Below are 23,149 nucleotides of genomic sequence, written 5' to 3'. Positions count from 1 at the left end.
ACAAATAAACACAGTTATTTGCTTCTGGGTCCCACAGAGTAGCAACTAGATGGTGTTACAAATAGTAATGTCTTGGCCCAGTGGTGGCAGACATTGAGACAGTGTAAAAATACATGCAGAAACATTGAATGTATTCGAAATCCACGAGTAGAAAATAATTTGATCCTTTGGGAAAATGCTTCTGAGAATGCATCTGGCATCATAGAAAGAGTAGTGCCAAATGATGAGATAATAATTCATATTTGCGTATGTAAGACCTATCCCGAGTCATGGTTTTATATACGAAAATGGATGCCCAAAATTGAATCTGCATTACACGCACATATATCAAGCAATTCCCAAAAGGCTTGAAAAGTAACTAAACACCAAACCCTTTTTTTGTAAAACACAGATGGTTAATACTCAGGCATGGGTAAACTGATCGATCCTGTTCTGTATTCACAACAAATATTTGCAAAATGTTATTATTATTTGGTGGTAAATTGCAGACCTTTCAACCTCTTGCATTACATTTACATTTATTCATTTAGCAGACGCTTTTATCCAAAGTTACTTCCAAGAGAGAGCTTTACAAAGTGCATAGGTCACTGATCATAACAACGAGATAGCCACAAAACATTGCGAGTAGCCAAAACATGAAGCACACATTGTGAACAACCAAAGTAAGTGCCAAAGGGAAGAACCATAAGAGCATGTAGTTAAACAAGTTACAATAAAGTAAAAAAAAACAACAACAATAATACAAACAATATATCACAGTGAGTACAAACAATTTTAAATCAGTTACCACTAACCACAAGAGCAACAAGTCTCTGAGCAAGAGTCATTGTGATCCTTGAGGAAACTGACATCGGGTCAAGCGAACCATTCCTAAGTACCGTTGTACTCCCGGAACAAGTGCGTCTTGAGCCTTTTCTTGAAGGTGGAGAGACAGTCAGTGTCTCTGATGGAGGTGGGGAGTTGATTCCACCACTGGGGGGCCAGACAGGAGAAGAGCTTGTGTTGGGACCGGGCGGTCTTGAGCGGTGGGACCACCAGGTGGTTGTCTGAAGAAGACCGTAGGTGACGGGTGGGGGTGTAAGGCTGCAGGAGAGACTTGATGTAGACGGGTGCAGTCCCGTTCACTGCTCGGAAGGTCAATACCAGGGTCTTGAATCTGATACGGGCCATGATAGGTAGCCAGTGGAGAGAGATGAGGAGCGGGGTAACATGGGAGCGTCTGGGAAGATTGTAGACCAGGCGGGCCGCTGCGTTCTGAATCCTCTGAAGAGGGCGGGTTGCACATGCTGGGAGACCAGCGAGCAGCGAGTTGCAATAGTCCAACTTGAAAATGTTAAAACATTTTAAGAAATTTGTGATGAATGTGTACCTTTTTGAGGTAATCTGACATGTCACAGGAGTGGGTGGTGTGTGATAATTGGCCGTGTTCATGGACCACGTTTCAGGAAGCCCCAAAAAGAATATTAATGAAATGTCTCCAACCCAGTGGGGATTTTAGATCCTTTTTAGGGGGCTCAAGCACCCCTAGATTTCATCTCAGCACCCCTAAAAATCTAAATGTTCTCTTAATTTAGCTCTCAAAGTGCACCACATTCATGTGTTTAACTTTAAAATGTAATGTTTTCTTCCGGGGGAACATGCCCCCGGAACCTCCTAGAGGGTCGGGGGTTCGCCGTATCCTTCTCACCTTTTTTACCCCTGACCTTTTTCGCATGCCGGTTATTAGGGGGGGGGGTTAGCACTTTTGCAAGGCACTGTATTCATGTCACATTCTCATTGGGGGCTGAGCACCCCTTAAGGTCTGATCCTAGAATAGCCCACATTTTTTCAAAATAAAGCATTGTTTTTAATATAGAGTGAAGGCGCTAAGGGAGAAATAAGAATGCTCAGTTACTCTTGAAAAAGTGATAAATAAATGGAAAAATAACACTGAGATCTTAGTGTTTGCTAGAGAGAATGTTCACAACTGTAAACATAGCTTCCCCAATCAGTGTTCTCATGCACTCAGCCATGCCAGGCAGTAGAGTAGAGCTTTAAGTCCATATAATTAGCAGTATCAGAGAAAACGCACCATATACTTAGCCTGCCCAGTGAATGTACAGGAATAGCACTGCAAGTGCACTTTTATGAGTTAATAAGGGCTTGAGGGAAGCCAAATGTCAAAGCAAAAAACCTCTGGTGCCCTACCGCTGGGCTAGTAACTGGGCCCAACTATGACACACCCTACTGTAGACCAGGACTGGAAACTAGAACCAGACCAGGGTAACGGGTTTGTTGAAGGAAATAGGGATGGGATGTGTGTGCGTGTGTGTGTTTATGAGGTGGGAGGTACAGTAGGGTGGTGTTTGGGTATCTGTGTGCATGTGTGGAGGTTTAGGAGTGAGTTTGAGTTGGTGTTTTTGTGTGTTGTCGGAGTGGGTGTTGCTTTGTGTCTTGGGAGGGGGGCATCTGTTTTCCTGGAATAATACATCTATTTAGATATACACAAAGAGGCTACAATATTATTACATTTGAATTAACATTTACATTTATGCATTTAGCAGACGCTTTTATCCAAAGCGACTTCCAAGAGAGAGCTTTACAAAAGAGCATAGGTCACTGATCATAACAACGAGATAGCTCCAAACATTGCGAGCAGCCAAAACATGAAGCATACATTGTGGAAAACCAAATAAGTGCCAAAGGGAAGAACCATAAGAGCATGCAGTTAAACAAGTTACAATTGAACAACATGAAACTCCCCACAAGAGTGCAAGAGTGTACCTGTAGAAAAAACAATCAACAGTAAAATATTTCACAGCGAGTACAAGAATTTGAAACCGTTACAACTAACCAACAAGAGCAACAAGTCTCTCGATACAAGTCATTGTGATCCTGGAGGAAACTAACATCAGGTCCAGCCAAGCATTCCTAAGTGCCGTTGTACTCCCGGAACAAGTGCGTCTTGAGCCTTTTCTTGAAGGTGGGGAGACAGTCAGTGTCCCTGATGGAGGTGGGGAGTTGATTCCCCCATTGGGGGGCCAGACAGGAGAAGAGCTTGTGTTGGGACCGGGCGCTCTTGAGCGGTGGGACCACCAGACGGTTGTGAGAAGAAGACCGTAGGTGGCGGAGGGTGTAAGGCTGGAGGAGGAATTTAGTAGCAGTACTGCTTACACTTCTTGTAAAGACTGCAAGTCTCAGCCCCCATGTGTATGTTCACACCCAGCTGTCTCTGTACTTTACTTGTAGTTTTTTGACCAACTGACCTTGACAAATGCCATCTGCTGAAGCAAAATAATGAGTGTGATAAGTGCGGTCCCATTGGCATGCTTTGAATCCTAAGAGTTTGACAGCTTCATTCATTTTATGTAGGCAATCACTAACAGTGCTAATGCTGGAGAATGCTAAGAGCGCCTCTTTGCTCCAGTGAGAGAGATAGGGGCTAAGAAGCGTTGTAGCACTGAGTCCTGAGAGAGACTGGACTATCAACAAGTAGGAAATATAGTCTAGTGGTCACTTAAAAGATGGAAATGGAATGTAGTGCAAATGAGTTGTGGTGAGGAATTTAAGAGTGTTGTTTTATAAAGCTAAACCCTCAATATTCTGAAGGTATATATTGGTACTGTCTGCCAGAAGGACTGAAACAGTGTCTAAAATTGTAGATTTATAAATCACTTGAGAGATTAACAGGTATGTGAATGACAGACAGTAATACAGCACAGTTGACTAATGATAACCAATAGATACATATCGAGGGACACTGAAAAGCCTGGGAAAACGCATAATTCTAACGGAAAAACTTACTGATACAATCTTGTAAGAATCTTGTCCATCTTTTTCCTCAACCCAATCATTGTGGGATTGCTGAACGTTTTCATTATAACGGCAAAAGTTTTCCAAGTCATAAACAGAGCTTGATTTTGTGGTGAAAATCACCTTGAAAAGATCAGCTTTTGGTTGTACAGTATCTGTAATCAAGGAAAAGATACTTTGGTTGAGATGTATTGTTTATTTACAAAACGTTTAAGCACCCTAGCTATTAGACTTTTAAGGGTTTGGTTTATTTGAAAAAAGTATGATTCTTGTGAAAAAGAGTGTCAACCGCATGTCCCTCAGACTTTCAGGTGCCACATACCCCTGAACGTTGAAATATATAACTTTGTGGTGCATATGCTTTTTTACAATGATTAGAATCATAAGAAAGGTAGAACAGGGGATTGTGATGAAACAGAAGTCAACTTAAAAGTGCTGCATGTGTAGAACCTAGCCCACGGGACCATGTGGCCCGCAACAATCAACTTTGAATCTGAGTAGTTCACCCCAGACCTCTATTTCATCCCCTGTCTGCAGTTGCCAGGACGAATGCCCGGTTGGCACGTATGGCATGGGCTGCAGCCAGACGTGCCGCTGCGTAAACGGTGCCAAGTGCTACCACATCAGCGGGGCGTGTCTGTGCGAGCCGGGTTACACGGGAAAGATGTGTGAGGTCCGCCTGTGTCCGGAGGGCCACTACGGCCTCAAATGTGACAAGAGGTGTCCTTGCCACGCGCACAACACACGCAGGTAAATCAAGTCCTAAGTCAATGTAGCCCTACTGTCAGTTTGACAGCTGTGAGTTGTTCCCTAATGTTTGAGTGTGACTGTGGGAAGCAGATGTGTATTGGGGCCAGGGCCCAGGCCACCTATTCAGTCTGTATGTGTTTGTGTGTGTTTGTGTGTGGTTAACAATGTTTATATGCACATAAACTGCATGCTTAAACCTTCCCATGTCTGTTTGCGTGTGCCAGACAGTTTGACAGTTAGACAGATCTCTATTGTACCAGTGCCTGTATTTCAGATAGGCTGGCACAGCTGCTAGGGTCCATGTGTCGTGGATGAGGACAGCTGCTCTGCTCTGTCTCAATAGGGCTACTGTTTCAGGTGGAAGGGGGTAGCTGAAACTTAAACAGGTACAACAGCAACAAGCCCATTGTGCATTTAGACCCGACAGATCCCGCCTCTGTCCTCATTAATCCTTTCCCCCCTATCTGCGCAACAGCCGAAAATTCTTAGGATCGTTTTTTACAAGGGGTGTACTATCTGAATGGGTTAAGTGGTTGACAGGCAAAGTGTGGACATCCCAAACTGCTCTTAGAACTGAGGGGATGTTAGCTAATACTTCATCATCCTGAACATGCTGTCTTACCTTTTGCATACTTGTTCTCAGGGATGTTCCATAAGAGAGAACATTTTCAATTGACCTCTGTAACAATTTGATTGCTGCCCAACAGTGTTATTAGATGGACTCTGTCACTTACTTAACAGGTTCTTTTCTTTTTGCCCCTTTAGCTGCCACCCAATGTCCGGTGAATGTACATGCCAACCTGGCTGGTCAGGGCTCTACTGTAACGAAACATGCACCCCTGGGTTTTTCGGAGAAGCTTGCCATCAGGTGTGTCAGTGCCAGAATGGTGCCGACTGCCACAGTGTATTGGGCGAGTGCATCTGTGCCCCGGGCTTTAAGGTAATGGAACGTCTGACTTACAGATGCTGAAGCAAAATCGTAGGAATGGTTTGCAAGGATAACATAATAATAAGAGATAATAAAATAACTATCCGATTGGAGGTACTGACCTCTTTAAAGGAAATGTCCAGTATAAACTTAGTCAATATTCGTACATTCCCATATTCCCCTATAATTTAAAAGCATGTTAACCTTTTTTAGTGTACAGTACCGAAAAGGTAGCATTAGAATCATGCAAATATGAATACTAAACACTGGAAGTTAACTTACATTTACATTTAGTAATTTAGCAGACGCTCTTATCCAGAGCGACTTACAGTAAGTACAGGGACATTCCCCCAAGGCAAGTAGGGTGAAGTGCCTTGCCCAAGGACACAACTGTCATTTTGCACGGCCGGGAATCGACTTTCTGATTATTAGCCCGATCCCCTAACCGCTCAGCCATCTGACCCCCCATCTAACTTCTTCCAGGGGCCCAACTGTTCCACACCCTGCCCTGCTGGCACCCACGGAATCAACTGCTCATCTAGCTGCAGCTGCAAGAACGGAGCACTGTGCTCATCGGTAGACGGAGCTTGCTCCTGCAAAGCAGGTAGGTTTCATGCCAACAAACACTCAAAGTACTCATCTTGTTGAGTTTATTGATTTTAGTTCATGTATGCTGGATCATTTGTGACATCAACTAAATCCTTACTATGTATATATTTCCCTTGAACACTAATTTCACATCATTCTTATTTCCATGTGTTCTATGTGTAAATATGAGCCTACTTTCTCATTATAACAATGTCTGTGATGGTGATTGTTTCTCCATAGGGTGGCATGGAGTAGAGTGCTCCATCAACTGCCCAAGTGGAACATGGGGGCTGGGTTGCAACCGTACCTGTAAGTGTGGAAACGGTGGTGCTTGCAACGCCCTCAATGGTCACTGTACCTGTGCCCCTGGGTGGAGGGGTGAGCGGTGCGACTTCCCCTGTCAGGTGAGTCACTTAAAAATGATGTCATTTGTTGCGCAACTATGCATCATGACAGAGTGTATACCATTACTATTTTTTATTATTAATTAAATAAAATTCTAATAAATTAATTACAATTAATACAATGAAAATGAAGTAACATTGTTGAATGTCATGAATATACATAATATTAAAAACATATTTAAACAACAATGAATGTGTTCTACATTTGAATAACATATTGCTGAATATGAATTGCATCAAGCAAATGTGCAGAAAAGCATATTTTTTTAGGATCTAATCTTTTTTAAATCTTTAAGCAAATTTAATTTAAATCTAGCACGAAACAACGTTTAAACTGCATGGAAATCCTTGAACTATAGCTGGAAACTTTTTGTACCAAGTGTTGAGTAGTCACATGCTATGCCAGGCACTACAGTTCTTTCATCCAGAGCTTGCCATAATTACAAATCCACTCTCTCCAAGAGCACCAGGATTCAGGAAGTCAGGAGTTAGTGGATTAAGTCAGGTTCTGTTTCCAATAGCCTCAGCATTGGGAAGCCAATAAGCCAAATGATTTGTTGGGATAGTATCCAAGTAATACGTTTTATGGTTTGAACATTCTTTTTCTTGATTTCAGTACTGAAGAGATTTGCAGGGTGAGATACATCAATGTCATATTCACATTGACCGACTAAATAACTTTAAATACAGCTTTATAATTTTTTTAAGTTACAAACAATAAAATGAGTCTTGTCAGTTTACCTTCCAAAATGTTTAAATTAAACATGTTTCCTATTGTACATTATAAAGATGTGAACAGACTATAAACAAAAATAAAATAAGGACATAAAATATAGTATGGAGAACATCTGCCTGAGGATGTAAACTTAGATTTCTGATTCTAGTAATGCATATGCCCTTTTACTATTTAACAATTTCCCTGCCCTGAGGTTAGTATCAGATTCAAGATAGTTACAGTACATTTATGTTTGTGAAAATATAGGGAACATATACCTGGAAACCCGTATACACTTTGCAGATCGTGATTATATGAATTATTCAGACTGGTATCTTCTGTGATCTTCTCAGGATGGCACCTATGGTGTAGACTGTAGGGAGCGCTGTGACTGTAGCCACGCTGATGGTTGCCACCCTTCAACCGGGCACTGTCGATGTCTGGCGGGATGGACTGGTAAGTGTGGATCCAAACCTAAGGAAAAAGAACTGTCGACTCTGACATAAAAGATCCCAATACAATAGTGGCACCCCCTCATACTTACTTGCAGACTCAAAAGAGAGCCAAGTGAGAGGACTGAGTGCTGCACGCCTTCATAGTATACTGTATACAGTCTCTTTAATTTGCTGCTTCTGGGTAGATTTTGGTTACACGCTGTTTTGGTTACACGCTGCCTTTGTTACCTGGTACTGTGTACACAACCTGTTCAAATTGTGCAACTCATACTTATGGAAAAGGGGATGTGTTGTGACATGTCTGGACAAAATAATTAGCAAATTCTGAGACAATCAATGGGCTGAGAATGAAAATTCTCTCCTGCTCTGCTCTCCTCTCCTATAGTGCTCAGGTTGAGATGCAGGCAGCATAGTAATTCCACTACCTTGTCTTACTGCATCAAGCATTTAATACGAAGGCATTTCTTCCTAGCTACTTAACCGGAGTTTATCGCCAGCATTCCGGCATTGCCTAGCAACATGAGAACAGTTCCCCTCAAAGAGGCCTTTGTACCCCGGACTTGGTTCCTCGCTCACTCTCACTGTAGCCTATCGGCCCCACGACTGCAACAGCCTGGTGGGAAGCAGAGAGAGCAAGGGAGAGAAACAGAGAAAAGACAGAGAGAAAGGGAAGAGAGAGAGAGTGAGATTCGCAGACAAAGAGGGAGAGAGGCGACCTAGAGACGGGGAAGGTGGGAGGGATAGAAAGATAGAGGAATGGATACAGGGTTGAAGGGAGGTGTGCATGTATCAGACAGGAAAAAAGCAAGTAGGTTTGAAAGAGAAACGTTGGTTGGAAAGAGAGATGGAAACAAGATGGAAAAACAAGGCAGTGAGTAAGGACATGCTTGTGGAGATAGTGAGAGAATGAGTGGAATGGAGAAATGACAGGGTTCTGGGATAATAAAGAAAAAGAATGAGAAAGAGTTAATGAAAGACTTAGTGAGCCTGAGTAAGAGAAAGACAGACAAAAAAGAAAAAGAACAGTCAGTTTTCATAAGAAAATTACTATACCAAGTCTAGTTATGTTTTTAAACAAAATCCCTAGTTTTTTCTTGGTAAACAAGCTTGACATGATTCTCCCTTACCTTTGTTATGGTAGCTCAGGGGGAGCTGTGTAATTGAGAAACTCAATAGCCTCTAATCTCCTCATTGAATTAGTCATCCTCCATTCTTCCTCTCTATTCTTTCTCTCTTCTCTCTCCATTTTCTCCCACCCACCAAGATCCCCGTTTTTTAGGCAGCGCTGGTAGAGCCATGTTTACACCTCCATTGTAACATCCTGAAATCCTCATATTCTGAAAACAATATTGAACTGTAAATGTTCTTGTTTTACTGTCTTTCATATTCCTTTTTAAAGGACAATTAGTTGTTGTTTTCTTTGCTGCTTAGAAATAGCTGGCTTAATGGTGGAGGGAGGATTCTGATGAGAGTGTATTCTGGTTCTCTTGTGGTTCTTGGTAACTGATTCACATTATTCTCAATCTGACTGTGTGCACAAGCTTGCGTTTGACCTTGTCTTGCTTTGAAATTGCGAAAGATGGAAAGAGTTTGAGGCGCAATATGACACCAAAGCCTTTTTTTGATTAATTGTTGTCTGTGCAACTCACACATGCTTTGTTCTGATGTGGTTCTTCTGGCAAATAATAACAATGCCACAAACATCAGACAGTCATACTTCTACAATATGAACATACTTCAAATTACTGTAGGGTGTTCCTACAGTTTTTGTGGCGTCATGCCAGACAGTATTAACTGTGGGCTTAGATTCTTGAAGGCTGGCGTCCGGCCTAAAGGCCGATTTATACTTCTCCGTTTTTACGGAGACGGACACAGGGAACGCCCTCTCCGACGAGGAATTCCCTCTCCGAGCCCCTCGGAGAGCTCTACGTGCACCTCCTGATTTTCCTGACTATCCGTCTGTCCGTCCGTCATTTTACGGATACCCCTTGGCTGTGATTGGTCCGTATTAAAGGCCGCAATATGCTTCTGCGTCTCCGTTTACGGATGGGCGGGCGCACGGATACGCACGGATACGGACAGATAGACTGCGTTTATGGTTCTCCGTAGGCTGTGGGTGCTGAAAACAATTCACCGCCAGAAGAGTAGGTGGCGCAACGGTTTTTTGTAAATCGTCGTGGAGTGTTTATTTACCTAGGTTATCGAGAAGTCGGAGCAAATTTACAAATAAGCCGTTTCATCAATAAAATACGCACATTTTCAGCAACTACACTGCCCATTTCTCGTCACATTTTAATTCAGATGCTGATTTACATGTACTGTTTAGCTGAAATATTAATTGTGAAAACTTACAGCAATGGCGGTCAAAGGATTCTGTTCGTCCTGTTTATCCCGGCAACCCCGCCCCTGACGCAAGCGATTCTTAATACTGACCAATCACAGCCAAGTAGCTCCGTAGCTCTCCGTCGCTCACGACGGATAGTTAGAAAATTCAGGAGGTGCACGTCGAGCTCTCCGGGGCTCTCCGAGGGCTGACGGAGAGCTCGTAGAGGGCGTTCCTCGGAGAAGAGGGCGTTCCCATGTGTCCGTTTTTCGAAAAACGCAGAAGCATATAGACAAGTTTATGAGCCGTTTCCGCTCTACTTCCTAAGCTCCTCCCTTCGATGCAATTCACTTCCGTTCTGGCGGGCTGGGTTTGTTTTGCTAGCTAGCTCCGTTGTGCCGACAAAGCACTGATATCGCAGTGACAAAGAGGATATACAATTTACAACATGAAGAAAAGTGGTTCGGGAACGACGTGTGCGGTAGTTGGTTGCAAACACTCGAGAAAGCACCTGAACGAGTGGTTAGCTAGAGTGCTACGACCACCAGTTTTAAAACCTAGAATCGCCTCTAGCCTGTTACAGTTATACTACAGTAGTATGCTTATTGTTTGTAGGCTATTCACATTTTGTTGGTGTTCCTTTGTCCTATTGTTGCAGTGGATTTAATAATTATACATTGATATGTGGATATAATAATTCAAACCTTTCAAAGTGCCAATACACACATCTGTAAAAGCCCGGCATGAGGTGTGTAGCCAACCGGTGCTTGTTTAAAGCAGTCACAACCGGGTTCATAGGAAGAATAGATAGATAAGTAGGCACTTCAGGCAGTGACAAGCCACTTAAATAAGGATAACAGTGTACTGCCTGTCTTGTCCTTCTGAAGTTGTTAAATTGAATAGGCTGAACATCAACATGTAACATCAATAGCCTAGAAATTCCAAACGAATTAGCTTTCAATGTTATGTATACCTAGGCTACTTGGACCGTGTCCTGGCAATAAATAAATAACATTATGCTACATGTTTTGCCAGGATAACTGGCAAGACCATTGAATGTTCATGATGTTCCTGTGTGTTTATTCCTTTGACTGGGTACAACAACGCGATCAGTCAACCGACTATAAATGTTTTTAATGTCGGGCTACGAATTTATAGAACAACTTCTGTCTGATACGTGTGGCAACCTTTAGCCAAATAATTAGCCTACATTTTGCTGAGAGATTGAAGAGACAACAAATGTTCTAATTAATCACCGACTAAAGTCATCTTCTGACATTGCCTTTGCTCCATGTTAAAAGCTACAAAATGATGGACTGGCAAAAGCTTTATAACTATAAATCTACTCTAAAATGTACTTAAAAGTATGGCGACGTATGAGGTGTGTAGCCAACCGGTGCTTGTTTAAAGCAGTCATAACCGGGTTCCCCCTGGGATTTGGCGCGTACAGTTTACGCGCCAAATCCCAGGGGGGCGCCATAACTCTACACAAATGCATTTCATTTCCGCCGGAAGTGGTTTGCAAAGCGTCTGCCGGTGTAAACACAGCGATGTTGATGCTAGCTTGGGATCACGATTCTACTACTTTGACATACTTGTCGTTTGACATTTACTACTGGATAAGTTGCCAACGTCGTCGCCATACACTGCAACAATCGGACAAAGGAACACCAACAAAATGTGAATAGCCTACAAACAATAAGCATACTACTGTAGTATAACTGTAACAAGCTAGAGGCGATTCTAGGTTTTAAAACTGGTGGTCATAGCACTCTTATCTAACCACTCGTTCAGGTGCTTTACAATGTACATTGTGCCCACGCCAAAAACACCTCTCCACCGCCGCGAACACAACCTCTAATCTTTCAAAGCATCTTCAACGGCAACATGCTAACTCAAGAATATAGCTAAGGATCCCCGAACCCTGAGTGACACTGACGCCGATAAAAGGTTGCCGTTGCCATTGTTGCTGACACCAGCCAAGCAGCCACGACTTGACTTTCAACATCAGCAGGTTACCAAAGCAGAGATAAATAGGCTTGTAGCAGCATACATAGTAGAGGAAATGTTGCCATTTAAAGTTTTAAGCATTATTTTATTTTGAGACATTTTGCTTACTGCCATACTGTAGCCTTGTTATGCTTGACAACTTTTAGGTTGATGTTCACAACTTTTTTGTCAGCTTTATGGTATTAAAAAGCATAAAAGAGAGATCTGTCCTCATTATAATAAGTATGAGTTGATTTGGGCATATATATTGTTATTTGGCAAGTGCATCTCAGGTGATGTCACAGAGTAATCCAAAAGTAATGTAACTAGTAGTGTAACTAGTTACTTTCAGCAGTGAGTAATCTAGTAAAGTAAATTATTACCTTTTTTAAGTAACTAATAATGTGTAATCTATTGCTTTTTTTGAGTAACTACCCCAACACTGGTGATAGGAAAGCGATTCTGTAATTAGCTCCCCAACAACACCAAGTATTTATCTCTTAGACTGGAGGCTAGGGTGAGGCTTACCCAAGTGTGTGCTGATGATACAGTGCACACAATAATAATTACAATAGGGTTTAGCATCTGTTGGTTACAGCATCTTTGTCTAGCAGATCAGGGTTAGTGGTCAAACAATGGTGGGTCAGGTTCTCTGGTTAGAGTTGCACTTCAAGTATAGGGTTCAGGAAATATCTCTATCTCTCCATCTTTCTTACTCTAGCTCATGGGCGTTGTTAGACCCCTTTTACTGGGGCATGTGCCCAATATATATCTGCTGTGCCCCAGTAAAATCTAAAGTTTGAGTTTTAACAATTTACTTTATTAGTCAAAGCATTAATTTAGATAGATAATCCTGGAAAAAATAAACGCAGTATCCCAATTAACGCTTGTAAAAGTGTTTAACCAAAAACACAAACCGATGCATGCAGAATTCATGTCAATGTCAGCTCGCTCTTCTGAGCTTGCCAAATAGCCACTGCAGCACGCACACAGAAGTCTAGGTGTCAGACTTGGCATACAAGTCAGAATTGAGGTAGGCAAGAAAACATTACAAAACTAAAGATAAGTGAGACCTACCGATCATCTTATTTTGACTAAAACATAAAAACGTTATTACATGAAGCTAAAAAAAAAACACTATTTGCGCTCAAATGAATTAACATGAATGAATTAATGAATCGCATTAACTATTGATGTCCCTGCCAAAGCTGATATCAAACTTGTGTCCCTGAACTGTTGTATAGTGGGTTAAGCGAGGGGAGTTTCTATAGCCTAGTAGTGCATTGTGCGCAGCAAGCTTGAAAGAAAAAAAAGGGATATGGGGCCTGTGCCCCAGTACAGTTTTATCTCTAACAACGCCTCTGCTCTAGCTTTAGTATCAGCTTTTTCAAGCAACAAAGAATTTATGAATGGTACTAGAATAGAGTGTTGTTTAAAGTCTATGTTCAGGCTGAAGCTCCATTCAAATTACGGAGCTCCTTGCATGATCTACAGGATTGATTAAGAACCCTGTTTGTGTGTGTGTTTCCAGGTATCCACTGTGACAGTGTGTGCAAGGAGGGCCGCTGGGGTCCCAACTGCTCCCTGCCCTGTAACTGTAAGAACGGGGCCTCCTGCTCCCCTGACGAGGGCACCTGTGAATGTGCCCCAGGCTACCGAGGGACCACCTGTCAGATAAGTAAGTGTCCCATACTTAAAGAATACTTTTTTTTTTTGGCCATCATCCCATTTTAAAGGTATTTCTCTAGTCTATAGTCTTTCTCTATTTGCAGTGAAAGTGAAAGAATGTTGAAGATGAATTTAGCCTAAATCAAAGGTATACTTAAGCAATCTATGTTTATATCAATGTGCTTTATCTCAAACTAGCAATGTGTATTATCTCAAATGAAAACACTTAAAACCGACAGTGCTGTAACATTTGTCATCACTGTTCATTGAAAATGTGTTGTTACACATTTTACAAATGTGTTTTGTAAGAAACAGGAAATTATCCTTTTTAATTGGTCGTAGCTAATTCCTTACTTTATGTTCCTGGCTAGTCTGTTCCCCTGGCTACTTTGGCCATCGCTGCAGCCAAGCCTGTCCCCAGTGTGTCCATAACAATGGGCCATGCCATCATGTCTCGGGCCAGTGTAACTGCTTCCCGGGTTTCAAAGGGGCCCTGTGCAACGAAGGTGGGTTGACACTTTACCCTTGCATGACATCAAAATGGCAAGTAACAGTAAACAGAGTACAGGAACAATTTTTTTCTTTATTTTAAACTATATTGTACTAAACTTCACTTTGCTCCACTTATTGCTCCCTCACCCCCAAACACACACAGTTTGTCCCAGTGGCAGGTTTGGGAAAAACTGTGCGTGGGGCTGCACCTGTACCAACAACGGCACCTGTAACCCTGCTGATGGCTCATGCCAGTGTTACCCTGGCTGGATTGGAAGTGACTGCTCCCAACGTGAGTGTGGTTTGTCTGTTACTTTTAGATACTTTTGCCTTGATAGACAACTATAAAAAGTTTCATAATGACAGTTAGAGAGAGACAGGAAGGGCAAGGAGAGAGAATGACCTGCAATGGCCCAGGCAAGAATTGAACCTGAGCCCCTGTGGTTAGGCCTCAGGCCATGTTGCACTTGCTTTACCCAGTGAGTCACTGGGGTACCCCCTAAAAGCATTCAGTTTTGTTGACATGAGTTCAACTGGGCTTTGAAAAAAGACATGATCAGACATAGTCAGTGAATTATTACTATTATTATTAATGTTCCTGTTAGTTACAATTATTACTTCCTCTGACAAAATCCCCTCAAAGACCATAGAGCATGTAGCATACTGTCTCTGTTTACCACTCCTCTCGCTCATCCTGCTTCGTAATGTCTTTTGAAATGAACGACAGGTGTTACTCATCCTAAACTTTGACCTGGACGTGTTTTTAAGCTGTTGCTCCCAAATGTGATTTATCCATCACTTAGTCTATTAGCTGTACCACTGACATGGACCATCCTTCTCGGGTCAACTCATGTTTCTGCCGAGCAAGGAATCTGCCCTGACCCCTAGCAACCTTCAGCGATCTCTAAGACCCCCTTTACTCATCATAAGCTCAAAGGATCCTGGGATATGCAGGGAGCCATAGATGAAGACAGCATGCTTTGCATACTGGCTCTCATGCTGAACAAGTCTAAGTCTCAAGTTCTCTTCAGCTTTTTGTGAGAGTCTGCTGTTGTGTGAAGTCAGCAAAGTTTGGTTGTAGACTTTACACTATAAATTCCAGAGATGTCCATCAGAAAGAATTTAGTGTTTAGACAGACACTTCTCATTCGTGAAGTAAGGTCGACGTTAGGAATTTAAGTTGGGCTGTGGCACCCCCTGTTGACATCTCCTAACAGAGCATTTCTAACCCCATTTCGCTGGTATCACCCGTCTGAATACTTCACCTAAATGATTTTACCCTTATAATTCCCTACAAAAGTGTTGATTGTTTTGTCTGTTGTGTTACAGCCTGCCCACCTGGTCAGTGGGGCCCCAACTGTGGCCACACTTGTAATTGCCACAATGGAGCATACTGCAGTGCCTATGATGGGGAGTGCAAGTGTACACCTGGCTGGACGGGCCTCTATTGCACACAACGTGAGTCACACAAACATGCGCAATTATGCACACAAGCATGCATGTATACACACTCGCCCTACTTAAATGCTGATCCATTTACATTTACATTTATTCATTTAGCAGACGCTTTTATCCAAAGCGACTTCCAAGAGAGAGCTTTGCAAAGTGCATAGGTCACTGATCATAACAACAAGATAGCCACAAAACATTGCGAGTAGCCAAAACATGAAGCACACATTGTGTCCAACCAAAATAAGTGCCAAAGGGAAGAACCATAAGAGCATGTAGTTAAACAAGTTACAATTAAACAACATGAACCGCTATAAGTGCAAGTGTACCTGTGGAAAAAGCAAGCAACAATAATAAAAACAATATATCACAGCGAGTACAAAAACTTAAGTCAGTTACCACTAACCACAAGAGCAACAAGTCTCTAAGCAAGAGTCATTGTGATCCTTGAGGAAACTAACATCGGGTCAAGCGAACCGTTCCTAAGTACCGTTGTACTCCCGGAACAGGTGCGTCTTGAGCCTTTTCTTGAAGGTGGACAGATCCACAGACACATGCATGCTTACTTCTCAGCAAAAAGGCCCTGGGTTCAATTCCTGCATGGGGTCTATTTTGTGCTCATGTGGGCTCTCTGGTTTTTCTGTGTGGAGTTTGCATGTTGGGGCCGAACAGGCTCTTTAATGAAAAGTTTCACCCCGTCAGCGATTGGTTGTAGAAGGCCGTATGGCCCTACAATGTTGGGGCCCTTCCGGAGTTGCATATACCAAAGAACTTTTCGTTCTAGAAGGGTAAGGAAGGCAACAGCAAGAAGCACAGGGACGATATAGGCGAGGGGGTTAATAATGTGGGTTAAAAGGGCTGTGATCATAGCCGGGGAGAGGATTTGAACCTCTGATGAAAGGGCTTAGACCTTTAGCACTTTCCAGACTTTGCTACCTCGGGCGAGCATGTGGGGGTCTACTTTCCAGATCCTGCCACACTAGGATTCCATACTCTTTGGCATCCTCATGTTCACATGGGTTTCCTACACAAAAACCCATGTATAAAAACATGCAGAACAGATTGCTCCCTTACCCATGTCCCTGGCTAGGACATCGGTGAAGCACTTGGCCTTGGCCCCTGGTCACCGTTGATTTGGTTGACCGCTACTCCTGGCTGCCTTTGAGGAAGGACAGCAGGATTAGAAAATGCTGAGGAAAAATTTAATTTGTGGACATGTTGAATGTGTGTGTTTCCCGGTGTAGTCACTCACGGCACGTGCATTTGTGTCCCACTGTAAAAGAACGTTGAACGTTTCTTCTACTTACATACACACTCAAACCTACATTAATGCATTTAAGCACATAGTATGTCCTTCCTTGTACCAAAATAGACTAACTGTATTTGACTATTACAGGCTGTCCACTGGGCTTTTACGGTAAGGGCTGTTCACAGATCTGCCAGTGTCGTAATGGAGCTGACTGCGACCACATCTCCGGGCAGTGCACCTGTCGCACAGGCTTCATGGGACGACACTGTGAACAAAGTGAGTTCACACAGGTTTATTGCTAGCATTATCTGCACCAGAGTTGGTGTTGTTTTCTGTTTACATATGAATTCATTGGTCATACAGTAGCGTAGAAACTGATGCATTCTATAAAATGTACTGTTTATATGCTTGCCTCAAGAATCAGATTATCTGAGTAATCTACTCCATGTGTTTCTCAGTATACAAATGTAACTGTCCCTCCATCTCTGCTTCCAAGAATGCCCTTCTGGTTCCTATGGTTATGGCTGTCGTCAGGTGTGCGATTGTCTCAACAACTCCACCTGTGACCACATGACCGGTACCTGTTACTGCAACCCTGGATGGAAGGGAGCCCGTTGTGACCAAGGTGAGAAGTACAGTATCCTGTCTGTATATCTGAATGACATAGTGTAACACATTTACCTCGACCCCTACCTGCAGTACTGTGCCCCTCACAAGTCTCCTTTACAAACAGTAAAATCATGTAACTCAATGAAACACTTATTTTTGTGAGACCAAGTCATAATTAATGTCCTTTGCGTCTTTTAAAAATTGATTTATGGGAAACGCTGCCTCTCTTAATACAATCATTCATCACCAACCACAAACACATTTAACAATGTATGCGTTTCAGAGCAGTTTGACAAATCCAAATCCTCCAGTCCAAATCCTCAAGCTTTTGGCCACATGAATATACTGTACCTTCTCTTTTCTTGACCCACCCCCATAGCTGGCATCATCATCGTGGGCAACCCCAACAGTCTGACCAGCACTGCAGTGCCTGTCGACTCCTACCAGATTGGTGCCATTGCTGGCATCATTGTCCTGGTGCTGCTGGTGCTCTTCCTTCTCCTTCTCTTCATCATCTACAGGAAGAAACAGAAGGGCAAGGAGCCAACCATGCCCGCCGTCACATACAGCCCCGCTGTGCGTGTCACAGCTGACTATGCCATTGCAGGTAAGTCTCTGACAGTTTTTCCGAACATCAGTGGAAAAAAAAGTGTTTTGTGAGAAATGTTTAATTTTGGTGTTTTTTAAACTATAGAATATGAATACTATACCTGTATCACGTATATACGTATAATGATATTTTACACAAACCGCTTTACAATACAGTACTCTGCTGTGATTTCTGAGACGTTGAGGAATTCTTGTTGTCTCTTTTCCAGAAGCACTCCCACCACCAGGTGATGTCCATCCAAGCAACTACTTCTCCAATCCCAGTTACCACACGCTGACCCAGTGCACAAGCCCTCCACATGTCAGCAACCTATCTTATGGAAAAGTAAGACCACAGCAAAAGACAATTTGTGCTGCTGTTTTACTGTTATATGGAGTTGTTGCTTCCAGCTGGGCATTTGTGGTTTGACAACAACATACAAGGTCAAGCAGTAGCAACTCATAATATTATGGCTCGACTGATCCTGCAGTCATTATTTTATTTAAATTCTTGTTTTGCCATTCTTGTAGGCAAAGTTTGGAATTTATTTATATACAACAAACAGTGTTTTACTGTACACACGGTCTTGTTTCTAGGCTAAGAATAACCAGTTGTTTGTAAACTTGAAGAATGTGGAGCAGAGGAAGAGACCTCCCATAGCGGATCACACTGGCACCCTTCCAGCAGACTGGAAACACGGAGGCTGCTTCAATGAGCTAGGTAAGAATACTTAACTTCCCATGTTGGTAAACCACATGTGTACACACACTGAAGCTTCACGCACCTGCACACAAACGTACATGCATACTCACAAACATACTCATTGGTATGTTTTGGTAAGCATTATTAATCACATTTACGGAAAGCTGTACAAAGCACAGATGCTTAAATGTGCACACACACAGACACACACAATCACTTCTCTAATAATAATACTTCTCTCTGGCATACTGTTGATGAGCTGACATTTCCTGCTATTCGTGTGTCTTCCTTTCCTCTTTCATTCACTAGGAGCATATGGCCTTGACCGACGATACATGGGGAAATCCCTAAGAGGTAGGTTTTGTTTCTGTACAACTGTTAAAACACTCACTACCAAAACAAGTTCACAATTGAGCCAAATGTTGTGCTCCTTCCTGATTGCTCTTCTATCTGCAGACCTGGCAAAAGGAATGCCCTATCATGCCAGCTCCAGCTCCCTCAATAGCTCGGAGAATCCCTACGCCACCATTAAGGATTCTCCGCTTCTCCTTCCCAAGAACGTTGAGTGTGGCTACGTGGAGATGAAGTCACCCGCGCGACGGGACCCGCCATATGCCGAGATCAATAACTGCAGCCCCACCAACAAGAATGTCTATGAAGTTGGTGAGGACCCTAAAATCTCCTTTCAACTTTTTTAAATTTGAGAAATGCAGGATATTTGGTACTATTGTTGAATATAGTTTGAACCCACTGTTTGTCCTCCCCTTCAGGCATTGTAAAAATGGGATATGGGTAGGCAAAGGCGAAAATTGGTGTGTTTTGTAACTAGGTAACAGTCAAAACACCTTTTTTTCCAGAACCCACCATCAATGCCATCCACTCACCCAGCAACAACAATGGTCATGGACCTTTTGGCCAGGACCCATATGACTTACCCAAAAACAGCCACATCCCCTGTCACTACGACCTTCTGCCCATGCGGGACAGCCCCCCCTCCTCGTTCAAGGAGCTCGATAGCGAATGAGCTCCCAGAGACTCAAAAGAGACCATGCCCCTCCCACCTCCCAAGTTCAGTCAATGGATGGCCCATTGGTGACATACTGAATGCTCACTCGTTGCATATCTTCTCACAAACCTATTAAATCTGTATATTTTCTTAGCTTTTTTCACTGTCACTATAATCATTCTTAACCCTGGTTTTTGGCAAGGATGCTTTCACATTCACACAAGTGTCAAAAGAGTTTATTTGCTATCACCTTAGCATGACTGTTATTTACATTTACATTTAGTCATTTAGCAGACGCTCTTATCCAGAGCGACTTACAGTAAGTACAGGGACATTCCCCCGAGGCAAGTAGGGTGAAGTGCCTTGCCCAAGGACACAACGTCATTTTGCAGAGCCGGGGATCGAAACGGCAACCTTCTGATTAATATCCCGATTCCCTAACCGCTCAGCCATCTGACTCTCTTATTTGCAAGCATTTGGTGTTCAAAGGTGTGGTTTTAGCTATGTGCAGCTTTGACATATTTCTTATCGATATGTGTTAGATAAGTCATTCCACTCATTGGGTATTGATGTAAATTGCCTTCGAAAACATTATGTAAAAAAAAAAACTGATAAACCTCAAATTATTTTTTTAATAATTAAATGAATGCTAACAGTATTAGAAATTGCCTAACTTGCTGGAGGACCAGTGTATTAGTCGAATATTTTAAGACTCTTTTCTGTTTGTTCACTGTTTCCTTTGTGACTGAGAGTAGTTATAAGTGTTGTATATCAATAATTTGTGGATGTTTGACAATGTATCTGTTCTTGTTCACACATCTTAATGTTGAATAGTCAGACCATGTTAAGTCAATATTGAAATTAACCAAAGGTTCAAGTATTGCTACATCTCCTTAAGCCTTTTAGGAATGGAAATGCATTTTTGTGTCGGATCCTGGAAAAATAACAGGATGCAGATACTGTTACCAACATCTTTGTGACATACCATGCAAAATTATCTTCAATGCATCATTACCAGAACACCGGAGATGATTGTGATACAATAGGGATGATACTAGAGCAAGAGGTATGATACTGAAACATTTTGTACTGACAACTAATGTGTCAAATTTTTTCTGTTATTATGACACAGTAACAGTGTTTATAAATCTCTTTTTTAAATGAATTAAATGTGACCACACGAACAATAACTGTAACATCTATGTACTGTAGCTACACATTTACTCAAGTGGCTTAGAGCAGTAAAGACAACGTTTTTACTGTATGAACAAATTCACTGAACTTTTTGCAGTGCAATTTCAAAACATAACTTAAGAAAAATTACTTGTTTGTTATGCTTAAGCTGGACTTTTGCATGGTAATAAAAGAACAAACCTACAAAATAAATACAATTAGACAGATTTAAATTTACCTGAAATATATATATTTCAAGAAACAAGTATAGATTTTCTCCACTTCTTTTTTTTTTTATATCGTGAATGACCTAAATTAGCCTCAAGTCTTAAACCATTCTGAGCCTAATATGAAATATATTTGTACAAAGCTGTTGTGTATAGCTGTAATCACTTCTGAATGAGGTGATGTGTGTTTTCATGTCCTGCATAAAGCGTTAGTAGCGTTTTGATGGTCTTTTTTGAAGGGCTATATTGTATAATTACCGGAACATATATGAGTAAGTACAATCCTCAGTTTCATTCACCATAGAGTGAAAACCTTCCATTTTTTATATTATTGTAAAATTTTAATTTTAAGACATCCATTTTGGCATGTAAGACTAGTTTTTTTTAGCATAATTCTTTTATTTTATTTGAAACAGTTTGTTTTGTTTCTTCTGTATAAAATTACAAGGTATTTATGCCGTACAAATGACATTTAAATGTAGGCCTACGTCCTGAAAATGTTAAATCAAAGTTTCATAAAGTGTAATATTCTGTCACTATGTATTTATAAATTGGTCATGTTTGGGTGGGATTTGTAATTTCCCAAATGGCAAACATTATTAAAAAGGATGGAATGAGGTTACACACTTATTTTTCTTCCCTCAAGAAATGTAACGATAAGGATTTGTTATTCTTTGTTTTTTTCTTTTTAGATTTTCTTTTTATATTTTTTTTATATTTAAATGTGCAACAGTGGCGCCCCCAGAAATATTTCATAGTGTTGACAAGATTGGGATGGCATACCAAAATCAAAAGCCATTATGTAGTTGTAGAATAGGCTAGTTGAAAACAACAGCAGGCCCAGGGAGGGGTACAGTGGCGGTCCTTACCCCTATCTTCGTGGCGCCCAGGGCGGCTGCCTGGTCAGCCCGTGCCTAAAACCCCGTGCCTAACGACTCTCTCTACACACCAACATATTTCATGCAGCTAATGCTGGACCTTAGCCTACCTTCGATTCCATAAAAGGCCTCCTTAATGGGTCTCCTACTGTACACAGAAATGTGCCACTGGCAAAAAAAACTAAATGCTATGCACACAGTCTGTGGGACTGAGAGCTTTATTGTGGCGGGTGGAATAGGCAAGATATGGGTTTAGCAACCTACAAATATATCGCATCCCTGGAGAACCTGTACCGCTCATGGAGGTAATTGTCAGTATATGCCAACGGGTCTATCCGTCCCTGAATGTACGCTCTCTTTGAAGAGCCCTTCGTATAATGACAGCTCCCTCGTTTACCACCTCGTCAATGAAAGGACACGCCATGATTGCCAGTGAACAGCACGTTGATGTCCTCAGCCTATTTATAAACCTTTAGTTAGGCTAATTAATAAAATCAGTTTGGTGGAAAATAGGCTATCTGTGTTTTATGGCCTGTCTGTCAGGGTGTGAGGAGGGGTAGGACCCAAATGCACGAGAGATGCGAGGCATGGTCGAAACAAGGGTTTTAATTCTCAAAAACGGGGAACAGATCACAGGGACAGGTATTGTAAGGACAAGACAAAGACTGGACACAAAACAGAAACCTAAATACACAGAACCAAACGACACAGGTGGACACAATAACGCTAACGAGAACAGGTGAAGACAATGACAGGGAAACACTAGGGCAGGACAAAAAACTGAAACCGGGGGGGGCACGGCTGTGGCTGTGACATTAAAACCCTTGTTTCGACCATGCCTCGCATCTCTCGTGCATTTGGGACCTACCCCTCCTCACACCCTGACACTGTCATTGTACTATGCTTTATAAAATGTTTATTTTTTCAAAGTATATTTTATACAAATGTACATTTTTGGACTGATATAAATTCAAATTTAGCGTCATGTCAGAAACCACTCTGGAGTTGCCCTTGGTGAGAGGCGTCGAGCTGGGGTGGGAATACTTGTTTCCCCTCGGTTCGGCACCTGTACGTTGGGGAGGGTAGCCTCCCTCCGCCTTCGGGTGGGGGGACGGGTCCTCATTGTTGTTTGTGCTTACGCACCAAACGGCAGCTCAGAGTAC

At 42.1% G+C, this 23,149-nt stretch overlaps 1 protein-coding gene across 1 annotated transcript in view; it reads left to right on the top strand.

Moving 5' to 3' along the window:
* The window catches only part of megf10 (multiple EGF-like-domains 10), a 51,316-nt gene extending 29,590 nt beyond the window's left edge, over positions 1-21,726 (top strand). The window contains exons 9-25 of the mRNA XM_067258279.1: positions 4,330-4,542; positions 5,308-5,482; positions 5,954-6,074; positions 6,299-6,462; positions 7,531-7,633; positions 13,476-13,622; positions 13,984-14,118; positions 14,268-14,396; positions 15,434-15,562; positions 16,950-17,078; positions 17,299-17,427; positions 17,791-18,018; positions 18,230-18,345; positions 18,597-18,720; positions 19,012-19,056; positions 19,159-19,365; positions 19,560-21,726. Coding sequence (XP_067114380.1) covers positions 4,330-4,542; positions 5,308-5,482; positions 5,954-6,074; positions 6,299-6,462; positions 7,531-7,633; positions 13,476-13,622; positions 13,984-14,118; positions 14,268-14,396; positions 15,434-15,562; positions 16,950-17,078; positions 17,299-17,427; positions 17,791-18,018; positions 18,230-18,345; positions 18,597-18,720; positions 19,012-19,056; positions 19,159-19,365; positions 19,560-19,726 — 2,461 coding nt within the window. The 3' untranslated portion in view covers positions 19,727-21,726. The remainder of the gene's footprint in view (positions 1-4,329; positions 4,543-5,307; positions 5,483-5,953; positions 6,075-6,298; positions 6,463-7,530; positions 7,634-13,475; positions 13,623-13,983; positions 14,119-14,267; positions 14,397-15,433; positions 15,563-16,949; positions 17,079-17,298; positions 17,428-17,790; positions 18,019-18,229; positions 18,346-18,596; positions 18,721-19,011; positions 19,057-19,158; positions 19,366-19,559) is intronic.
* The last annotated feature ends 1,423 nt before the right edge of the window (positions 21,727-23,149 follow it).

Source organism: Osmerus mordax, chromosome 20, assembly GCF_038355195.1.
Source record: "Osmerus mordax isolate fOsmMor3 chromosome 20, fOsmMor3.pri, whole genome shotgun sequence".
Lineage (NCBI taxonomy): Eukaryota > Metazoa > Chordata > Actinopteri > Osmeriformes > Osmeridae > Osmerus > Osmerus mordax.
The sequence above is the reverse complement of the archived record's forward strand: the minus strand, read 5'-3'. Positions and strand labels throughout refer to the sequence as shown.